This window comes from Camelus bactrianus, chromosome 17 (genome assembly GCF_048773025.1).
Source record: "Camelus bactrianus isolate YW-2024 breed Bactrian camel chromosome 17, ASM4877302v1, whole genome shotgun sequence".
Classification (NCBI taxonomy): domain Eukaryota; kingdom Metazoa; phylum Chordata; class Mammalia; order Artiodactyla; family Camelidae; genus Camelus; species Camelus bactrianus.
Window position 1 is genome coordinate 4182419 of NC_133555.1, and position 18044 is coordinate 4200462.

Sequence of the window (18044 nt, forward strand, 5' to 3'; positions counted from 1 at the left end):
CAGATAAAGATGTTACATGAGTCAGAAGGGAGAGAAAGACAACGACAGAGACTGGAGTTACGCTGCCACCAGCCACTAGAAGCCAGGAGAGGGGCCTGGAACAGTTCTCCCTCAGAGGCTCCAGGAGGAAGCCCTGCCCACATTTTGGATTTTGCACTTCCAACCTCCAGACCTGCGAGCAAATACATTTCTGTTGTTTTAAGCCACCCAGTTTGTGGTACTCTGTTACAGCAGCCTTAAGAACTGAATCCACCACGGTCTAGTTAAGTAACACCTGTCCCCCAACAACACGGCTCAGGTTCCCATCACCACCACACTCGGCTATGAGTGAAGCAGCCACTGTCAGCGCTTCAGTCCCAACCCTGCACGAGTGACGTGTGTGCCACAGTGGGCGGCCCATCGTGTCCCACTGTCTTCTGAGGCCTGGCAGTGACTAGTCCTGGCGCGCCTGCTGCTCCGTGTGCTGTGCCGCCTCCCTGCTCCCCAGTGAGAAACCTAAATGGCACTTTATAAAACTGATCACTGAAAGAGGAAACTGGCCAGAAAAAAAAGAAGTGAAATGAAAAGTGGAGTCACTAGAAGTCTGAATCCTCAACCCTTCCACCAAGTCACCGCATCAGCAAGTCCATCCCTGCTCTGAACAGATCCAGAATCTGACCACTTCCCACCACCTCTGCCTCCTACCCTGGTCCAAGCCACTACCACCTCTCGCCTGGGCTGTTTAACACCCGAAGTGGCCTCCCCGTTTCCACTTTTGCCTCCTCTTTCTATATATTCTCCATAGTTCAGCCAGTGATCCTTCCAAAATATCCATCAGATCACGTCACTCTGCAGGTCAAAATCCTACGACGGCTATCCCTCTCGTCCAGAATAAAAGCCCAGTCTGTCGGATGGCCTACAGAGCCCTACGCAAGTCACCCCGCTCCCCTGCCCTCGTCTCCAGCAGTCCCCCCTCCAACCCCACTCCTCCCTCACCAAGGCAGACACCCTCCAGCCTGAATTCTGCAGTGGCCACTCCCTCCACCTTGAGTGTTCTTACCAACCACGCAGACAGGGCTTGCTGCCTCACCTCCTCGTGCTCACCTCACTGAGGCATCTCCAGTCCCCGCACTGACACTGCACCCCCTCGCTTCCTCTCCCCACTCTCAGGATTATTTTGCACTTTTAGCTCCATCTAACATGTATTTTCCTATTTATTTTGTTTATTCTTCATTTTCCTTCAGTAGAATGGCTACTGTGTGGCAGCTGGGATTTGACTGACTGTTACTGCTGTGTTCCCAGCAACAGGAAAAGGCCTGAGTCATCTAGATCTTTCACCACTATCTTTTGACTGATCAGAGATGACAAGAGCCTCAGAACTAGGGGCAGGACTTCTGGGGGACACTGCTCAGCTGAGGAACCAGTAAGCAAGTGCACTTCACCACGGCCTTGCTCACCTCTGCGTCCCGACCCCCACTTGATGCCAAGAAAAAGAAGACGCTGAGGGCCTTAGGCCCCCCCAGGGAGGCCCTGCACGACGCAGAGGCTGGACCGAGCCAGGCTGGCACCGGGATCACACCTGAGTGCAGAGCACTTACCCCATTCCCTGTTTGAAAGCTTCAATCAACTCGTTCTTTTTATTCTGATCTTCTACCCAATACACACTTGGAATTACGAACTCTGATATCACACGGCATTCTGGACAAGACCTGAAATGAGAATTGGGTTAGTAAGGGAGAGATTCAGTTGCAAGTCCCTTGCTCAAACGCACGACCACTTCAGAGGTTTCCTACCCCCAAACTACAAAAAGCGACAATCACGATCCTCTGAACCTAATTTACCACTAAAATATGTTCTTCTCAACAAAAGACAACCCAATTTTAAAATGGGGAAAGGATATGAGTAGGCATTTCTTCAAAATGGAAAAAGATGTTCAGTTCCATTAGTTATCAGGGAAACGCAATCAAAACCACAGTAAGGTACCACTGCGCACCGACTAGGACGGCTAACGTCAGAAATGAAAGTATTGGCGAGGATAGGGAGGAACTGGAACCCTCGCGTTGCTGAGGGGAATGGAAAATGGAAAATGTTACAGAGTTTCCATTTGCCTGGCAACTCCACTCCTGGGCGTACCCTCGAAAGTACTGAAGAAGGTATTCAAACAAACACACAGATGTGTCCAGGAGCTAGCCACAAGAGCCAAAAGACAGAGACAACCCAAATGTCCATCAACTGATGAGTCTATAAACAGAATGTGGTCTAGCCACACAAGGGATTATCATTTAGTCGTAAGGCGGAACCAAGGGAGCTCTGAACACACGATGCTCCGTGAAAGAAGCCCGACACCTTGTATGGCTCCACTGATAGGAAATGTCCAGAACAGGCAGATCCACAGAGAGAGAGCAGTGGTGGCCAGGGGCTGGAAGGAGGGATGAACAGGCAGGGACTGCAAGTAGAGATTTCTTTTTAAGATGTTGAAAACATTCTAAAGTCAGATTGTGGTAACGGTTGCACAACCCTATGAATATATTAAAAAATATTAAATTGTACATTTTTATCTCAATAAAGCTATGATTTTACCACACAAATGTGGGTCTCCAGGCAAGTTACTTGACCTCGCTAGGCCTGATCTGCAACGTGAGGATGGTGAGCACAGGGTCTCCGAGAGAACTAGGGCTGAATGTGTAAGCACACTTCCCGAAGGCACGCTGATGTGCCAGCTTCCCCAGTGAGGTGGCTCCTCTCCTACCCCCCTGCAGACCTAAGAATCCTGTGTTGTTCTGTGTCAATTGTATCTCGGTAAAGCTAGGGAAAAAAGAACCCTGTGTCAGCTCACTGAGCACATCCCAGTATCAGACATTCTGTGAAATGTGTTACATGCACTATTCCATTTAATCCTCAACCCTTTTTTAATAGATGGAAGAAAGAAATGAAGTTATTAAAAAGGTCAACAGCCAATCGGCCTCAGGGCAGACCACCAGTCACTAAGCACCAGAGCCAAGGGGGCCACCTCACACAGAGGCTCCCTGCCCCGTGTCCCCAAGACCCTAAAGGCCTGGCAGGCACCGTCACCCACATTCTAAAGGAGAAGGTGCTTGGGCTCAGGGAGGGGCTGTGACTTGCTCAACTCCCTGCAGCCGGTGGCCGGGAGCGCAAATCGAACTCTCCCCCTGGTTCCCCAGCTGCGCCCTGCCACACTTACTTGATGATGGGGTTCTCAAACTGCTTGGCACACCTCCACTGCCGGATGCAGGGCAGGCAGTACGTGTGGTTGCAGTTGGAGAGGATCCCGAACCTGCGCTCGGAGGCCGACGCCTTCTCCAGGATCACCTCCATGCAGATGCTGCACACTTTGTCCTGACTGGCCTGGAAGGCAAAGGCCTTCTCCATCTCGTGTTCGAATGTCGCCATGCAGAGCTGAAGCACAGAGAGGGAGGAGGGAAACCTCAGGTTCTGGGCTGGGAGCTGCCAGAGCACAACCAGGTCAGGCAGCCCCACGGGCCCCGCCCTTGGGACACAAAGCGCCCTTGGGCCATCACCGGCTCAGCCCCAAGCTTTCCAGCACTGATAGAGTCACCTCCAATTTAAAGCCAAGACCAGAGGCCCACAGAGGTTAGAGGACTACGGTGGGGTCGTGGAGGTCACAAAGACTGGGACCCTGGTCTCCTGGGCCCCGCCTTCCCCCACCACATCAGAACTGCTCAGTAACCCACAATCTGAAACAGCAGGCTGGCGGTCCAGTCAGAGGTGAGCAGCATCACTCCTTCCCAGGAGAACAAGTTATTTAGTAAGTCCCCTCATTCCGGAAGCAGGTAGTGAACGCCTCCCAAGTGCAGCACTGAGTATCAGGTGCCAGAGTCAGCACAAAGGATACGCAGGCTGAGGCACAGGGGACAGACGCGAGCCAAGCCCGCACGCATGGCACCAGGACAACATCACACCCGGGGAGGAGGGGAGCTCCAATCTCTGCTCACCCCAACACGCCCTGGGAGACAGCGGAGGGTGAAGAAAACCTCCACATGCCGCACTCCTCCCTGCCTCCCACCCGTCTGCACAGCCTCCCCCACACTGCAGCTTAATGACCTGAAAGGTCCCTTCTGACACCAGGCTCCTCCAGCTCTTCCGAACTCGGCCTGGCTGGCCGGGTCCAGGATGTAGGCATTATCAGCGGAAAGGTGCTAACACAAATACCAACGACTCTGCCCCTTGGTGAACCTCTTATTTCTTAAAACGAGTTCACGTGAAGGCTTGTGCAGTACCTTCTCATGAGCTTTCCTTTGCTCTGGGTCAAAGGGGTGTAGGACTCGTAACCTGCAGATCTCACACACTTCCCCGTGCAGGTAGACGCAAGTGTCCCCGAATCGGCACTCCCCCGCCGCCGCGTAGGGGCACAGCTGCTGCTCGCTGCCATAGGAGCTGCTGGCTTCCAGGTCGTCCAGACCGCTCCTGATGGCATCCAGGTAGGAATGCGGCTTCATCTCCAGGCTGCTGTGCGGGTCACTGCAGCCCCCTGGACTGCTCACCGCACTTGGGCAAGTCTTTTCTTCAGCCAGGCCGGAGAGATCTTAGGACAAAGCACACGGCACACACACAGGTGAAAACTGGCCCAAACTTTCTGGTAAGCAATCAGTCAAAAGCTGACAAAGTACTCTGACATTGGGAACTTTACTCTTGGGAATGTACAGAAAAACAGGCCAAGAGGAAAAAGTGAAAAAGTGTTCACAGTCACACTACTTAAAATCGTAATAAAAACACCCATAACTGGCAACACAGGGAAAGCCAAAGTGGCCGTGGTAAATAATTTAAAAAGCAACTTCAGTGTTCTTTTGTATAAAAGTGGCAAGTACGTAAGTGTCAATACATGGATCAGCTATATTTAATAAAAAAATTAGAAAGAAAACAAAATATAAGTCAAAGGGAATGTAGAATGAGGTCAAAAGAACACAGCCTTTTGGTTTCCTTTCTACCAGTGAAGCTACTGACCATTTGAAAGATAACGAGAATGAAAATCTGGAGCAAGTCCTGGGGCCTGAGGCCAGTGTCGAACTGCCCTTCAGGCACGCGCCTCTCACAGCAGAAGCCCCTGCCTTCCCACCACACACCGCTCACCTTTAGAGGGACATGGTGACAGGGTGGGTTACTTGTTTGCTTAGGACAGAAGCTGCCTATCTTACACTGCACAATTCCCAGAACTAGAAACCCCTTTCCCTAGTGAGGACGAGTCAATGAAAACGGCTGCTACAATGTGCAGCCTTCTACCCACGCAAACCCAGCTCCGGACACAGACCACTCCCCAGACCCCGACATGCTATTCTATTTCCAAAGGTACAACTGGTCAGCACAAGAACTAAGACTATGAACTGACCAAAAGGTCAAACAGGGAAACATGCCCTTTATTAAAATACGGAGCTTTGTAACGAACAGTGTGGTACTTCCTGGAAATGGGCAACCACCCCATGCAGATGGCTGTTCCACAGTGACAAAAAGGTCACATTTCTGTTTTCCCAGGCCAGCTTGGAGCTCTGCCCCCACTGTGGGCACAAGGTCAATGCATCATCTGAATGCTCCGCAGCCAGGACAGGCCTGGGGAGGAGGGGAGGAGCCCTCTTGACAAGAGAGTCCACACAGGAGCATCAGGAAAAGCGAGAACTGCTCTCCAAAAAGGCAACAGAAGGACTCTGCCCACTCACTTCGGTCTCTAAGCACCAATGTTCGCTTTTCACGTTTCCCAGGCTCGTGTAAGTTAGTTTTCACGATTGATGCAGTGATGTCGGAGGGAGGGTGAGAACTGTGGAACCCCGGGGAGGGCACACCATGGGGCACGGTGCCCACAGCACCACCAGCTGCAGCAGAGGGCCTCGTGTGATCGTATCTAAACAGGACACACAGCAGATGTGTTATGGACACACCATACACACGTGTCCCGTGCTCCCCAGACCTGGAACGTCCCTCCTCCTGCTCCACTGGTAGATGTGGAGAATTAGACGATCTTTTCCCATGTTTTAATGGATAAAAGGCTTACCAATTAGTAAGAACTGCCTGGCAATTCAGAGTGAGTGGCACATTGCTGTCTATCTCCTACACTTAAGTGTCCTTGTGGGACTGGAGTGGGACAGACCTATTGCCCCAGACCACACAAAGAGCGCCTGGCAGCTCCCGGGATGTTGACTGAGCGGCCTCCCCTGGACTGTGTCTCTGGGGCCCCCACGGGCGGAGCGGGTGGGGGCAGAGTGGGCCAACTTCCAGCATCCCAGGAAAGCAGATCAGCTTTTCTCTACAAAAGCACAGGAGGTTTTGAATGTTTTCCCGTCTAGAAGTTATAAAACTTGCCTACAGATGTCAGGGGAAAAAAAGAAGATTCTATACGCACATACGTGTTCCCTGCAGGGGTACTCACAGCAAAAAACTGGAAGCCACTCAAGCATCTAATACAGGAATAGTTAATAAAATGATGGCATGTTAACATCATGAAATACTATAAGATTACAGGTAGGAGATAAAGGAGCAGCACTGGAAGGAGCTTATGACATGTTAAATGGGGAAAGCAAGACATAAACTCTTACGCATGCTGTGAGTGCAATTTTAAACTGCAGATTCATTAACAACAGGCCTGAGAAGTGACTGAAAAAAATAAAATTATTTTTAGGGTACTGAAATTGAGGTTGCAAACTATTTCTGTAATGTCACATTACTTTTAAATTAAAGTTCTCCCCTCATCAAAACCCATGCTCCAAATGACGGATTTAAATCCCCGACAGTCACTCAGCGTGACGCTGCGGATGCAGCGGGGCTCTTGCCTGCAGCGAGTTCCGTAGGCGCAGCAGCCCTTCTGGTAGTATTTGCAGATGGTGGATGGCTTGCTGTTGGCCAAGTCATGCGAGAACAGGCACTGGTTTCCTTCCCGACACACACCGTGCATAAAATACCTGAAGGGACAAGCAGAGGCATAAAAGTTTTACAGACACACTTTGCTTTATAGCATCACCACATTCTAGCTTGCACCAAACGTACATCGTGTGTATATTATGTCTCAAGACCCTGCTGGGCACTGGAGATACACGTGTGTCCTTGACTCCAAGACAGAGTGATTTCACATGCACCATAACTACTTCAATGACAGCTCTTCTGGAAGAAAAACGATCCTCCAAATTTTCGTCTTAAGATATATCCTCTTAAAACAGTATGGAGATTCCTCAAAAGGTTAAAAATAGACTTAACACATGATCCAGCAGCAATCCCACTCCTGGGCATATATCCAGAGGGAACCTTAATTCAAAAAGACACCTGCAGCCCAGTGCTCACAGCAGCGCTATTTACAACAGCCAAGACGTGGAAACAGCCTGAATGTCCGCTGACACTGGACAAAGAGGTTGTAGTATATTTATACAATAGAATACTACTCAGCCGTAAAAAATAATAAAATAATGCCATTTGCAGCAACATGGATGGACCTAGAGATCGTCATTCTAAGTGAAATAAGCCAGAAAAAGAAAGGTACCATATGACTTCAATAAAAAATATATATATACCAAAAAAAGATATATCCTCTTGAGATATGTCACATATGTAAAATGTGAGCCTTGTAGTTGAGAACATACACTGCAAAACTGCTCTGCTCTCATGGCTGCAATGGAGTTAAAGACCAGGGCTCAAGGTCCAGTCTTGCCACCTATAAGCAGGTCACAAAACTAACTTCCCTGGGCTTTGCTACCTTTACCTATAAAATGAAAATTACACTTCCTACTTTACTGAGCTGTGAGGATCAAGTTAAGATAGTGTAGCACCAAAAGATTTCTCCACAGGGATGTGGAACTGAGACGTCCAACTGTGGCCCTGAAGGAGTAACTGGGAGCCATTCTGGTTCTGTCCAGCCAGCACAGACAGATCCGCCTGAATCCTCAGAGGAGAGCTCAGAGACACCCCAGAGGAACATGCCTTGGCATTAAGGGTAAACAAGCCCTACAGGAAAGAGATTTCAGACCTGCTCTAATAGTTTAGAACACAAAACAGAACAAGCTTCAAAAGGATGTAGCTGATAGCAAATAATTTACTGTCAGCTGAAACAAACTTGAATACTCTTTGAAGGAAGACAAATCCAAATACTCAAAATTAGTCACAATGTTTGGCATCCAATCAAAAATTCCCAGGTACACCAAAAAGCAGGGAAAAGTGGCCCACAGCCAGGAGAAAACTTGGTCAAAAACAGGAATGACAGATGATGGACTCAGCAGACAAGGACTTTAAAAACAGCTATTTTCTCAATATGTTCAAAATACTTAATAATTTAAAGGAAAACCTAAAAATAATACAGGGAGAAATGGAAGATATAAAAAAGAACCGAATGAACTTCTGGAAATTAGAACTACAATATATGAAATGAAAATTACACTGTAACGGTAAGCACACTAGAGAAGAAAATCTCAGAACACTTGAAGACACAGCAACAGAAACTATCCAAACTGAAGCACAGAGAGGAAGAAAGAGAAAGGACAGATTTTGGCTTCTAGCTACGAAGGAGTATGGAACTTGCCCTCCCACTGTGAAACTAGAAAGCAGAACAAAATATATGAGACGACTGCTTTCAGACTGGGACAAGAGGTGACACAAGACTGGCCCCAGAGAGAAGGGAAACAAGGGCCCAGCGCACGCATTTCTGGCTGGAGGCGTATCTTGGACCTTGGTGCAGGGAGGGGAACCCCAAGCAGAGCACTGCTGTCGTGCTGAGCTGAAGAGACAGAGACTGGAGTTCAAGGAGGCTCTTTACAAAGCCTATAAATAGACTCACACATGCACAATCAACTGACTTCTGATAAAGGTGTCAAGGAAATTCAGCAAATGACGCTGGACCCAGTACCTGCATGGAAAAACCAGGACTCAAACATCACGTGTCTATTGCTGCTACCTGATAGGAGTGACGTACACAGCACACCCTGCGATGCATCCCAGCCAAAAAGTTTAATGTGAGTCCAGCAAAACTGCAGCTCTAACCCCTAGTTTACAGGAGACACAGGGGACTGGGACAAGCTAAAAGGCCCCATGAGGAAGCAGCCAATTAAACAGAGAAGAGAGGCGGTGTGTGGGCCAGCTCTCTCCAAAGAGGGGCCATGGGAAAAAGAGGAGGGGCTGGGTTTGGAAAACAGTTTGGTGGTTTCTTAAAACCTTAATCATAAACTTACATGACTCAACAATTCCACTCCTAGGTGTTTACCCAAGAGAAACAAACACACGTGTTCACACAAGTACTTGGACACGAATGTTCACAGCAGCAGTATTCATTACAGTCAGAAAGTGGAAACTTTTACAATCCCACTAACAAGTGAATGGATAAACAAAATATAACACATCCATGCAGTGGGCTATTATTTGGCAATGAATAATGACACACACCACAACAGGGGTGAACTGCAGACACATTACGTGTGGGGCTCAACAGACCGCATGCTGCGGGAGTCCATTCACCCGGGGACAGAGCAGTCCCCGCACAGACCACTGTACGGCCCGACAGTCCACATCTAGAATGGGCCCTACACACGGTATATAAGTTCCATTTCAATAAAGCCTTTAAAAAAGAAAATTTAAAAAGGAGGGAACTGCACCAGGTTAGTAGGCAAAATACAAGGTACACAATAACCAGATACAGTATTTAGTCCTGGACTGTATTCAGTTTGGATAAACCAGTTATAAAAAACATTTCTGGGACAAATGGGGAAATCTGAGTACAGACTACATAACAGATCACTTACTGACATGGCAAGTTGAAGATTAACTGAAAAAAAGCAGGTTATAAAACAGAATATACAGTAAAATGGTGTAGGCGCTATGTAAAATAGTACAGTGGAGCCTCAAAACAGTAAAAACAGAATACCACGACTCAGCAGTTCCACTGCTGGGTACACAGACAAAAGACCCGAAAGCAAGAATTCCAGCATCTGCACACCCCTGTTCACAGCAGCATTATTCACAGTAGCCAAAAGGTGGAAACCATCCAACTGTCCATCAGTGGATGGTGCGTAAACAAAATGTGGTCTATACACACAATGGCATATTGCTCAGCCTTAAAAAGGAAGGAAGCGCGGACCCATGCTACATTGATGAACCTCGAGGGAACTGTGCCAAGAGAAATAAGCCAGACACAAAGACAAGCACTGTATGACTCCACTCACACGGGTACTTAGAAGAGTCAAGTTCACGGAGCGAGGATGCAGCGTGGTTGTTGCCAGGGGCTGGGGGAGGCAGAATGAGGAGTTAGTGTTTAAAGGGGACAGAGATTCAGTCTGGGAAGATGAAAACAGTTCTGGAGACGGTGGTGGTGACGGCCCCACATAAATGTGAATGTACTTGATACTAATGACCTGTACACTTCACAAGGGTTAAGATCGGGGTTGGGGGTAGAGCTCAGTGGTAGAGCACATGCTTGGCATGAGGTCCTGGGTTCAATCCCCAGCACCTCCATTAAAAAAATGGTTAAGATGGTAAATTTCTATTTTGCCACATTAAAAAATTTTGAAACAGCACATACAGTATGCTCTTATTTTGGTAGATTTTATATATATATATATGTATACACACAAACATACATACAAAAACATCCCTACATTTAAAAAATCTAGGAAGACATACGATAATGTGTTAAGAGTGGCAGTCCTTGAAGGTAAGGCATATGATATTTTTATTTTCTTATTTTTGCCAATCTGTACTTTCTAACATTTCTACCATGAACATAACTGCTCTTGTAATAGCAAATGGTTGTTTTAGTTTTAAAAAATTATAAAAACTATTGAATACTGGCGAAGGTATGGTTAAAAAAAGAACATAAAATGCTCAGTACAGTGCCTGTCTAAGTTCAGCTCTTACGAGAGTCTAGTGGAAAACACTGACAATTATGCTGACAGTTACAAGAGCGATGTGTGCCCATGACAACGTCTGCACAGTTCTGTGCTGAGGACTGAGGGAGGGGGACCGGGGCGGTGTCAAGAGAATGCCAGGCCAAGAGACTGCAGAGTGGACAGGTGCCAGTAGGCAGGGGAAGTATGTGCCAGAAAGAGGCAGAAAGGCAGGAAGGGAGGCCCCAGAGGGTGAGGCAGGCCTGCCGAGAGACAGACAGATGGGAGGATCACGACCCCAACTTCCCAACAAGGGACGAGGGGCCCAAGGGCAAGTCCGCTCCCTCAGTCTCACAGCAGACGGCGGCAGAGGAAAGGCCACTGGGGCTGCAGAGCGGAGACAGGCTAGAGAGGCTGGAAGTGGGGGAGAGGAGCCCGCCAGGAGGCTGCTGAGTAAAGCGGCTTTATCAGTGAACTCCTGTTCTAACTTACTTAAAAATCACGCTCTGGCAACTCTCAAGCACATACACAAGTAGACAGGAGGACGAACTCCCAAGAGGCCCCAGCACCAACCTTCACCCCATCAGCTCCCGAGCAGTCTGGTTGTACCATTTCTCCCCTCTCCTACAAGGTTTTGACAGTTTATCTTTTTTAAAGAGGGATAACACATACCTCTTGAATGAAGACTTCTGGGCAAGGAGGGCCCTCGCTCCCTCTGAACAAGTACATTATGAGAAATATATGAAATGAGAGAAAGCACAAAAGCTCCGCTGAGCAGCACTCCCGACTGTCCAGCACGTTCACTTCTTGCCTCACTGACCCCTGGCCCTGCTCTGAGGAGGGCCAGCCCAACACTCATGATGCAGACAGGAAAGCTGAGGCTCAGAGAGGGGCGATGACTTGGAGATCTAACTGCTGGGCAGGAGACCCCAAGTCTGGCCCTTCCCAGAGAGACCTGATCTTCTCCCACCAAAACTGACTTCCTGTCACTCTGCCTTCGTCCACACCATGGCCCCCGTCTAAAAGCTGTACCCATCTTTCACTGCACTAAACTGTGATAACCCACCTTCCTTCCTGGACCAGCATGAGTCCTGGCTGGACCAAGAACCTTCTTGCCCCTCCAGCCCAGTGTGCTTTCTTTCCTCCAGCCCTGCAGACTCACCGGTGGCAGTTACACAGCACAGTGCTTCCTAATCTGGGGCCACGACCCAAGGGAGCTGATGCTCTTGAACAGTTGGGGAACACCTGGTTAACACCATTTATAAAAACAAACTCAAAATGGATTGAACACCTAAATTAAGACTGGAAACCATGATACTCATAGAGGAAACCATAGGCAGAACACTCTTTGATGTAAGTTAAAGCAATATATTTTTTTGGCTCTGTCTCCTAAAGCAAAGGAAATTTAAGCAAAAATAAACAAATAGGACCTAATTAAACTTAAAAACTTTTGCACAGTAAAGGAAACCATCAAAAAAATTGAAAAGACAACCTGCTGAATGTGAAAAAAAAATTGCAAATGGTATGACCAATAAGGGGTTAATATCTAAAATACGTAAACAGCTCATACAACTCAACATCAAAAAACAACCTGCTTAAAAAAAAAGGCAGAAGACCTGAAGACACATTTTTTCAAAGAGGACATGCAGATGGCCAAAGGCACATGAAAAGATGCTCAACATCACTAATCATCAAGGAAATGCAAATCAAAACCACAATGAGAGACCAGCTCACATCAGTCAGAACAGCTACCATCAAAAAGAACACAAATAACAAATGTTGGTGAGGATGTGGAAAAAAGGGGACCCTTGTACACTGTTGGTAGGAGTTTAAGTTGGTGCAGCCACTGTGGAAAACAGCATGGAGGTTTCTCAAAAAACTAAAAACAGAACTGCCATATGATCCAGCAATCCCACCCCTGGGTATCTACCAAAAAATCCCTAAGAACATTAATTTGAAAAGATACATGCACCTTAGTATGTTCATAGAAGCATTATTTATAATTGCTAAGATACAGAAACAATCTTAAGCGTCCATTGATGGATGAATAAATAAAGAAAACGTGATATATATACACATAATGGAATACTATTCAGCCACAAAAAAGAATGAAACATTGCCATTTGCAGCAACATGGATGACTTGGAGAATATTATGCTAAGTGAAATAAGTCAGTGAAAGACAAATGTTGTATGTTATCACTTATATGCAGAATCTAAAAAATACAACAAACTAGTGAATATAACAAAAAAGAAGCACATATAGAGAACAAAACAGTGGTTACCAGTAGGGGGGAAGGGCAATGTAGGGGTAGGAGATTAAGACATACAAACTATTATGTGTGAACTAAGCTGCAAGGACACACTACTGTACAACACGGGGCATATAGCTAATATTTTATAAATGGAGTATACACCTTTACAACTGTGAATCACTGTATTGTGTATCTGTAACTAATATAATATTGTACCTCAACTATACTTCACTAAAAAATAAAAACGCCTGGGGACTCCAGGAAGATACAAGCTGCGACCGAACACAGAAAGCTGAAACCTAAGCAAGTATGTGGTTCAGCCCGGAACTGGACAAAGGCTGACAACAGGGGGAAGGGGGCAGTCTCTAAGGAAGGTCTCCCCAGACAGAGCAAGGGTACCAGAGAACAGTGGTGCCCATCCACGCTGCACCTGGCTCCCACAAGGGGCCTGGGAGGCTGCCTCAGCTGGAGGCCACAAGATCTGAAGACCTCCCCCACCCCTTGCTCCCCAAGCTTACTTCTGTCTCCACTTGTCCGTCTCCCCAAAAGCAGAAGTGCTGACCAGCCCACCCGACAGTTTCTTTTCTCCCAGGAAAATGACCAGAGGGTATTCTAGTTTATATGTCAGTGTCTATTAAGTTTGGCTAGCATGAGCCACCTCTAAGCGTACCAAAAGAATCAAATTTCTGAGCCTGCAAAGATGACTGGACCCTGTGACATAAGGGACTATACTGAGGTGCCATCCTATTGGGTCATTCCTGATGGTCAGCTAGGCTCTTCCCAGGCAACACCCCCAGAGGGCCTTCACTAGATCAGAGACTGTACAGTAACTTGCTGTAAGGCTGCTGTAGGTTTACTTAAAAAAAAAAAAAAAAAAAAAAAAGACTCAGAGCCTAACAAACTAAGGGTATTCTTGTTAGAAACTTGAAAGGAACTTAAAAAAAAAAAGGGGGGCCTCTATGAAAGGGATCTCGTTATTCACAATACTGACTTTAAAAGTGTGCAAAAGAGTAAACAGAGCAGGTCTGAGCCTGCTCTCCTTAGAAACATCTGCTTACAAGGCAGGCCCCTGCCTATGGTACCTGGGACTTGGCTGGTAAACAGTCCCCTACACTGATGTAAAATGTCCCTAAGTGACGAGAGTGGCTCACCCTGCCTACACTGTCTGTACAAACAACATGGTTTACACTGAACATCTGCTCTCCTCCTGGGCAGAGGGTGACCAGCCTGGGAACTGAATCTCTAATGGGCTTCCTGGGCACACGTTGCTGCATGTCTGCTGCTGGAGGAAGAGTGTGCTGTGACCCTTTATGGGAGGGAATGAAGATAGGAAGCCTGCACCTGGGTTCCTCAGATGCCGCTTGAGCCTTTCCCCTTACGATCCAGCTGCGACTCCTCACTACATCACTGTGATCGATCTTACTAGCCTTGAGAACCACGATATGCTGAGTCCCGTGGGTCCCTCTAGCCAATCACTGGTGGCAGCGGTGGTCTTGGGATCCCAGACACAAAAGTATATCACACTTCTATACAGTCTGATAATTCTTCTTGAAAAACGATACTCAAGACTGGGACATTATTCCAAATGTCCTCAAAAATGGTAATTTCCAGTCTGAAGGTACAGAAATAAAAAAATTCAGTGCCAAGAGCCAAGTCCGATTATCAGGATTAGCAAACCCATAGAGTGGAAGAGAACAGGTTCAAACTGGCCATATAAACAGTTCACAAAAGTGAGCTCTAACAAACACCTCATTAACAGTTCTTCTGGAGAGACTAGGCAAGATTTTCTGAAAGAACCAGGGGAGGAGCCTACCAGATGCCCTGTACCGGGCACACAGAGCAAAGATGTTCAGCACTGGCCCTGCACGATGCCTTTTATAATTCTACCAACAACTCCCATAAGTCCTATTCAGAAAATCTGCCTTCCAAACTGCACTCACTTATTAGCTTTCCCATCAAAAAACCAAAATACTTAACCACCACCCCAAATCATCTAGTTTTGTCACTTATAAGCTGGTGGCTTCATGCAACCCATTTCACTTCTGTAAGTGACTGAGCTAAAATTTAAACAGGTTCAAAAATAACTCCTAGACCACCATCACTGCCTTCAGGAAAGGCAAGTGTGAAACAAGTGTTATATAAGAAGTGAAGCAAGCCCAGTCCTATTTCTGTAGCGTATGTCACCATTTCCACTCCCCCGAGACAAACATAAAACTACCCTGGGCGCACTCTGCTGTCCTCTGGGGCATCTCTGCTGTCAGCTTACAGAGATTCTCCACCAGCTGTGTTATACTAAGCTTAACCCAGGGCTCCTCCATATTACACCTTATAATCAAAATCCAAATGTTCGGCCTTCCTGATGGCCAAACCATCCCTCATGCCCTCCTAGAGTGAGGACTGAGACGTGAACTGTGGAGAGGTGTGGGGTGTTGGTAGTATGAGAGGGGAGGTGCATAGCTGGAGACTCAGAGTAGGGAGACTCTTTCTGGGGGACACTCCAAGGGGGTCTGTTATCCTGGGTGACCTCCAAGTATGGTGTGGCTCTTGCATGCTGCAAAGGATATCAGGTTCACTACCAGCCACTGAAAGTCCAGCAGCTCTAGCTGTGGCTGAGGGCCGAGTCCAACAGATTCAATCTGGTTTCTTGCAGGTCTTTCAATGGTGCCTGCCTCTAGCAAAACACTTCTGCAAATCATTTCCAAGTGTGCAGGTAACTTGTGTTCTCAGTGTCACCCTACTTCACATTTTCCCACATAGTTTCACAGACTTAAATTTTGACTGTACTGCTTGTGACAACAGACCCATCAAGGGGAAATGCAGCTAACGCCAGGCACGGTGGTAGGCTTGAAATAACTGATCGGCGGTGGGGAGGAAATAAACTACAGTGCAGGGGTTAAAGGAAGACTGAAGTCAGACAGGGTCCTATGTGACTGCGAGCAAGTTATTTAAATCTCAAGCCTGTTTCCCCATCTGTAAGAGGATTACAAGTGTACTTCACATGGACTGCTGTGGTACACTTCTGTGAGGTTTCACTGAGACTGCATGCTAATGCTTAGCTTAATAGATCATGAATGCTCTTAGGATGGTTTGTTATTATCTAACCTCTTAACCAACCCTGCTGGTTAGGCATTACCATCCCCACTTTACAGATAAGGAGGCTGTGGCACAGGTGATACCACAATCAGAATCCAGAACTGCTCAAGCTCTTCCTACTCCTCACTGGCCACAAGAGCCCCTGTATTTTGTGATTTTCAATAAATCAAAGCCCTAGGCCTGGCTCTCAGCAATTCTGGGTCTTCTACTAGAGATTATACAACAAAGGGACCTCTATCACATGAGGAGGACAAAGAAACTGGTTACCAAGCTATAATAAAGGCTTGCACCAGGGCTCTGAAAACAGATATGGGAGACACAGGGAGATGATCTGGAAAAAGAATCAGCAAAAAAATGAACCCCAGACTGAGATTCTGGATAGAGTGGCATATCAAGGAATCAGGGGAGCAGCCATTCTTGCATTCCAGGCAATAAACATATGGAAATGTCTCAGTCATTAACTCTGAAAATCCTAGCATTTCACATCTATCTCTTTGAGAGAAATAACTCGTATTAGACTAACACTGTCCTGTGGCTATTCAGAATAAGCACATATATCACATACCACAGTCAGGAAAACAAACCAAAAAAGTTTGTACCTTGACACAAACCAAAAATAGCCGACCACCCTGTTCAGGTCTGGTGCTCCAAATAAATCACACCTTGAACATTTCCTGTAAGCTACCAATGTCTAGGGATAAGACTCCAGTGAATAAGATAATTAAGTGAGGAAAGCTTTTCCATCACGAGCACACTCATGTAAACTTAGTTCTCTTGGTAAGAACAGTGGATTTTTTTCACTTAAACATGTGTTCTGTTTTCTCGTTTTCCTTGTGAGGCCCAACTCCCTGACATCTCTTTGCAAGTAACCTCTTTTGCTTTCTATATGTTTTTGGACGAGTTTTTCTTTCATATGAGCATATTAAAAGCTTTGAAAACTCCTGTAGTAAAGAAGCTTTAATTTAGCATTTCCCAAACTTGGGGCCATACAGTCTCCAAGAGCACAAACTCAGATGCCACACCTCTGTCAACCTGGATGCTGAATAACCTTGGGCAAGGCACTTCAATGCTGAGGCCTAGTTTCAAGATCTGTGGAAGGGTGCATGCTGCTGGATTACCCGACACACGGCATGTGAAGAACCTCAAAGAGCACCCAGCACACTGTAAGCTCCCCGAAGAACATCAGTTAATACTCAAACAGAACCAAACCCCTCTCATCATTCCAACCCACTCTAGTTACTGTGCACCAGCTCCGTTCCTGCAGGACACCGCTGTATGAGAAACACAGAATTAAAGCTTTCAGGTCAGGCCACCTCCCAGCGTAGAAGGAAAAAAATCAAGATGATCCTGATTTAAGTTTTTGTTCCTGCACTTAGGTATGACTTACAGGCAAGTTTCAAGTCTGAGCATAAGATTTCCTTATCTGAAAAATTAGATACCACACAGAGTTTAGATTCAATTACAAAGCATTATATAAATGTGCACTGTTCTGGGGACACATCTTAGAAGCAGCAGCCAGAATGTGCTATACAGTCCACAATGACTAAGAATATTGCTCCAACAGGAGGACCTTCATGCAAATAAAAATAAACACACACAGGGTCTTCACAAAAGACCTTCTAGTACAAATACCCTAGTAAACAAACTCTTTTATACAGACACTAAGTGCAAATTTCTGCTAACTGCTTAATATAAACCACCTGGGCCTTAGATAAACTAGTTTAACAGTTAACACAGACGATTACTAACAGGGAACTTTATACATAGTCCTTTCTCAATTATTCATACTAATGAGAAGTAACAACAGAGATAATACTTAAACTGTTCATTACATAATCAAATCATACTACTGTGGGCTTTTTCTCCCCCTAACCAATGAGTCCCGCACAGATTTA

The 18044-nt window shown here is 46.5% G+C and overlaps 1 protein-coding gene across 4 annotated transcripts in view; it reads right to left on the reverse strand.

The window, feature by feature from the left end:
• The window catches only part of MKRN2 (makorin ring finger protein 2), a 28509-nt gene that overhangs the window by 6342 nt on the left and 4123 nt on the right, over positions 1-18044 (reverse strand). For 3 of the 4 annotated variants that reach the window (XM_074344314.1, XM_074344313.1, XM_074344315.1), the window contains exons 2-6: positions 6777-6905; positions 5670-5851; positions 4239-4543; positions 3182-3396; positions 1578-1688 (exon numbers count right to left, since the gene is read on the reverse strand). In XM_074344314.1, coding sequence (XP_074200415.1) covers positions 1578-1688; positions 3182-3396; positions 4239-4543; positions 5670-5851; positions 6777-6898 — 935 coding nt within the window. In that variant the 5' untranslated portion in view covers positions 6899-6905. The remainder of the gene's footprint in view (positions 1-1577; positions 1689-3181; positions 3397-4238; positions 4544-5669; positions 5852-6776; positions 6906-18044) is intronic. The other variant, XM_045515349.2, reaches the window with a different exon arrangement.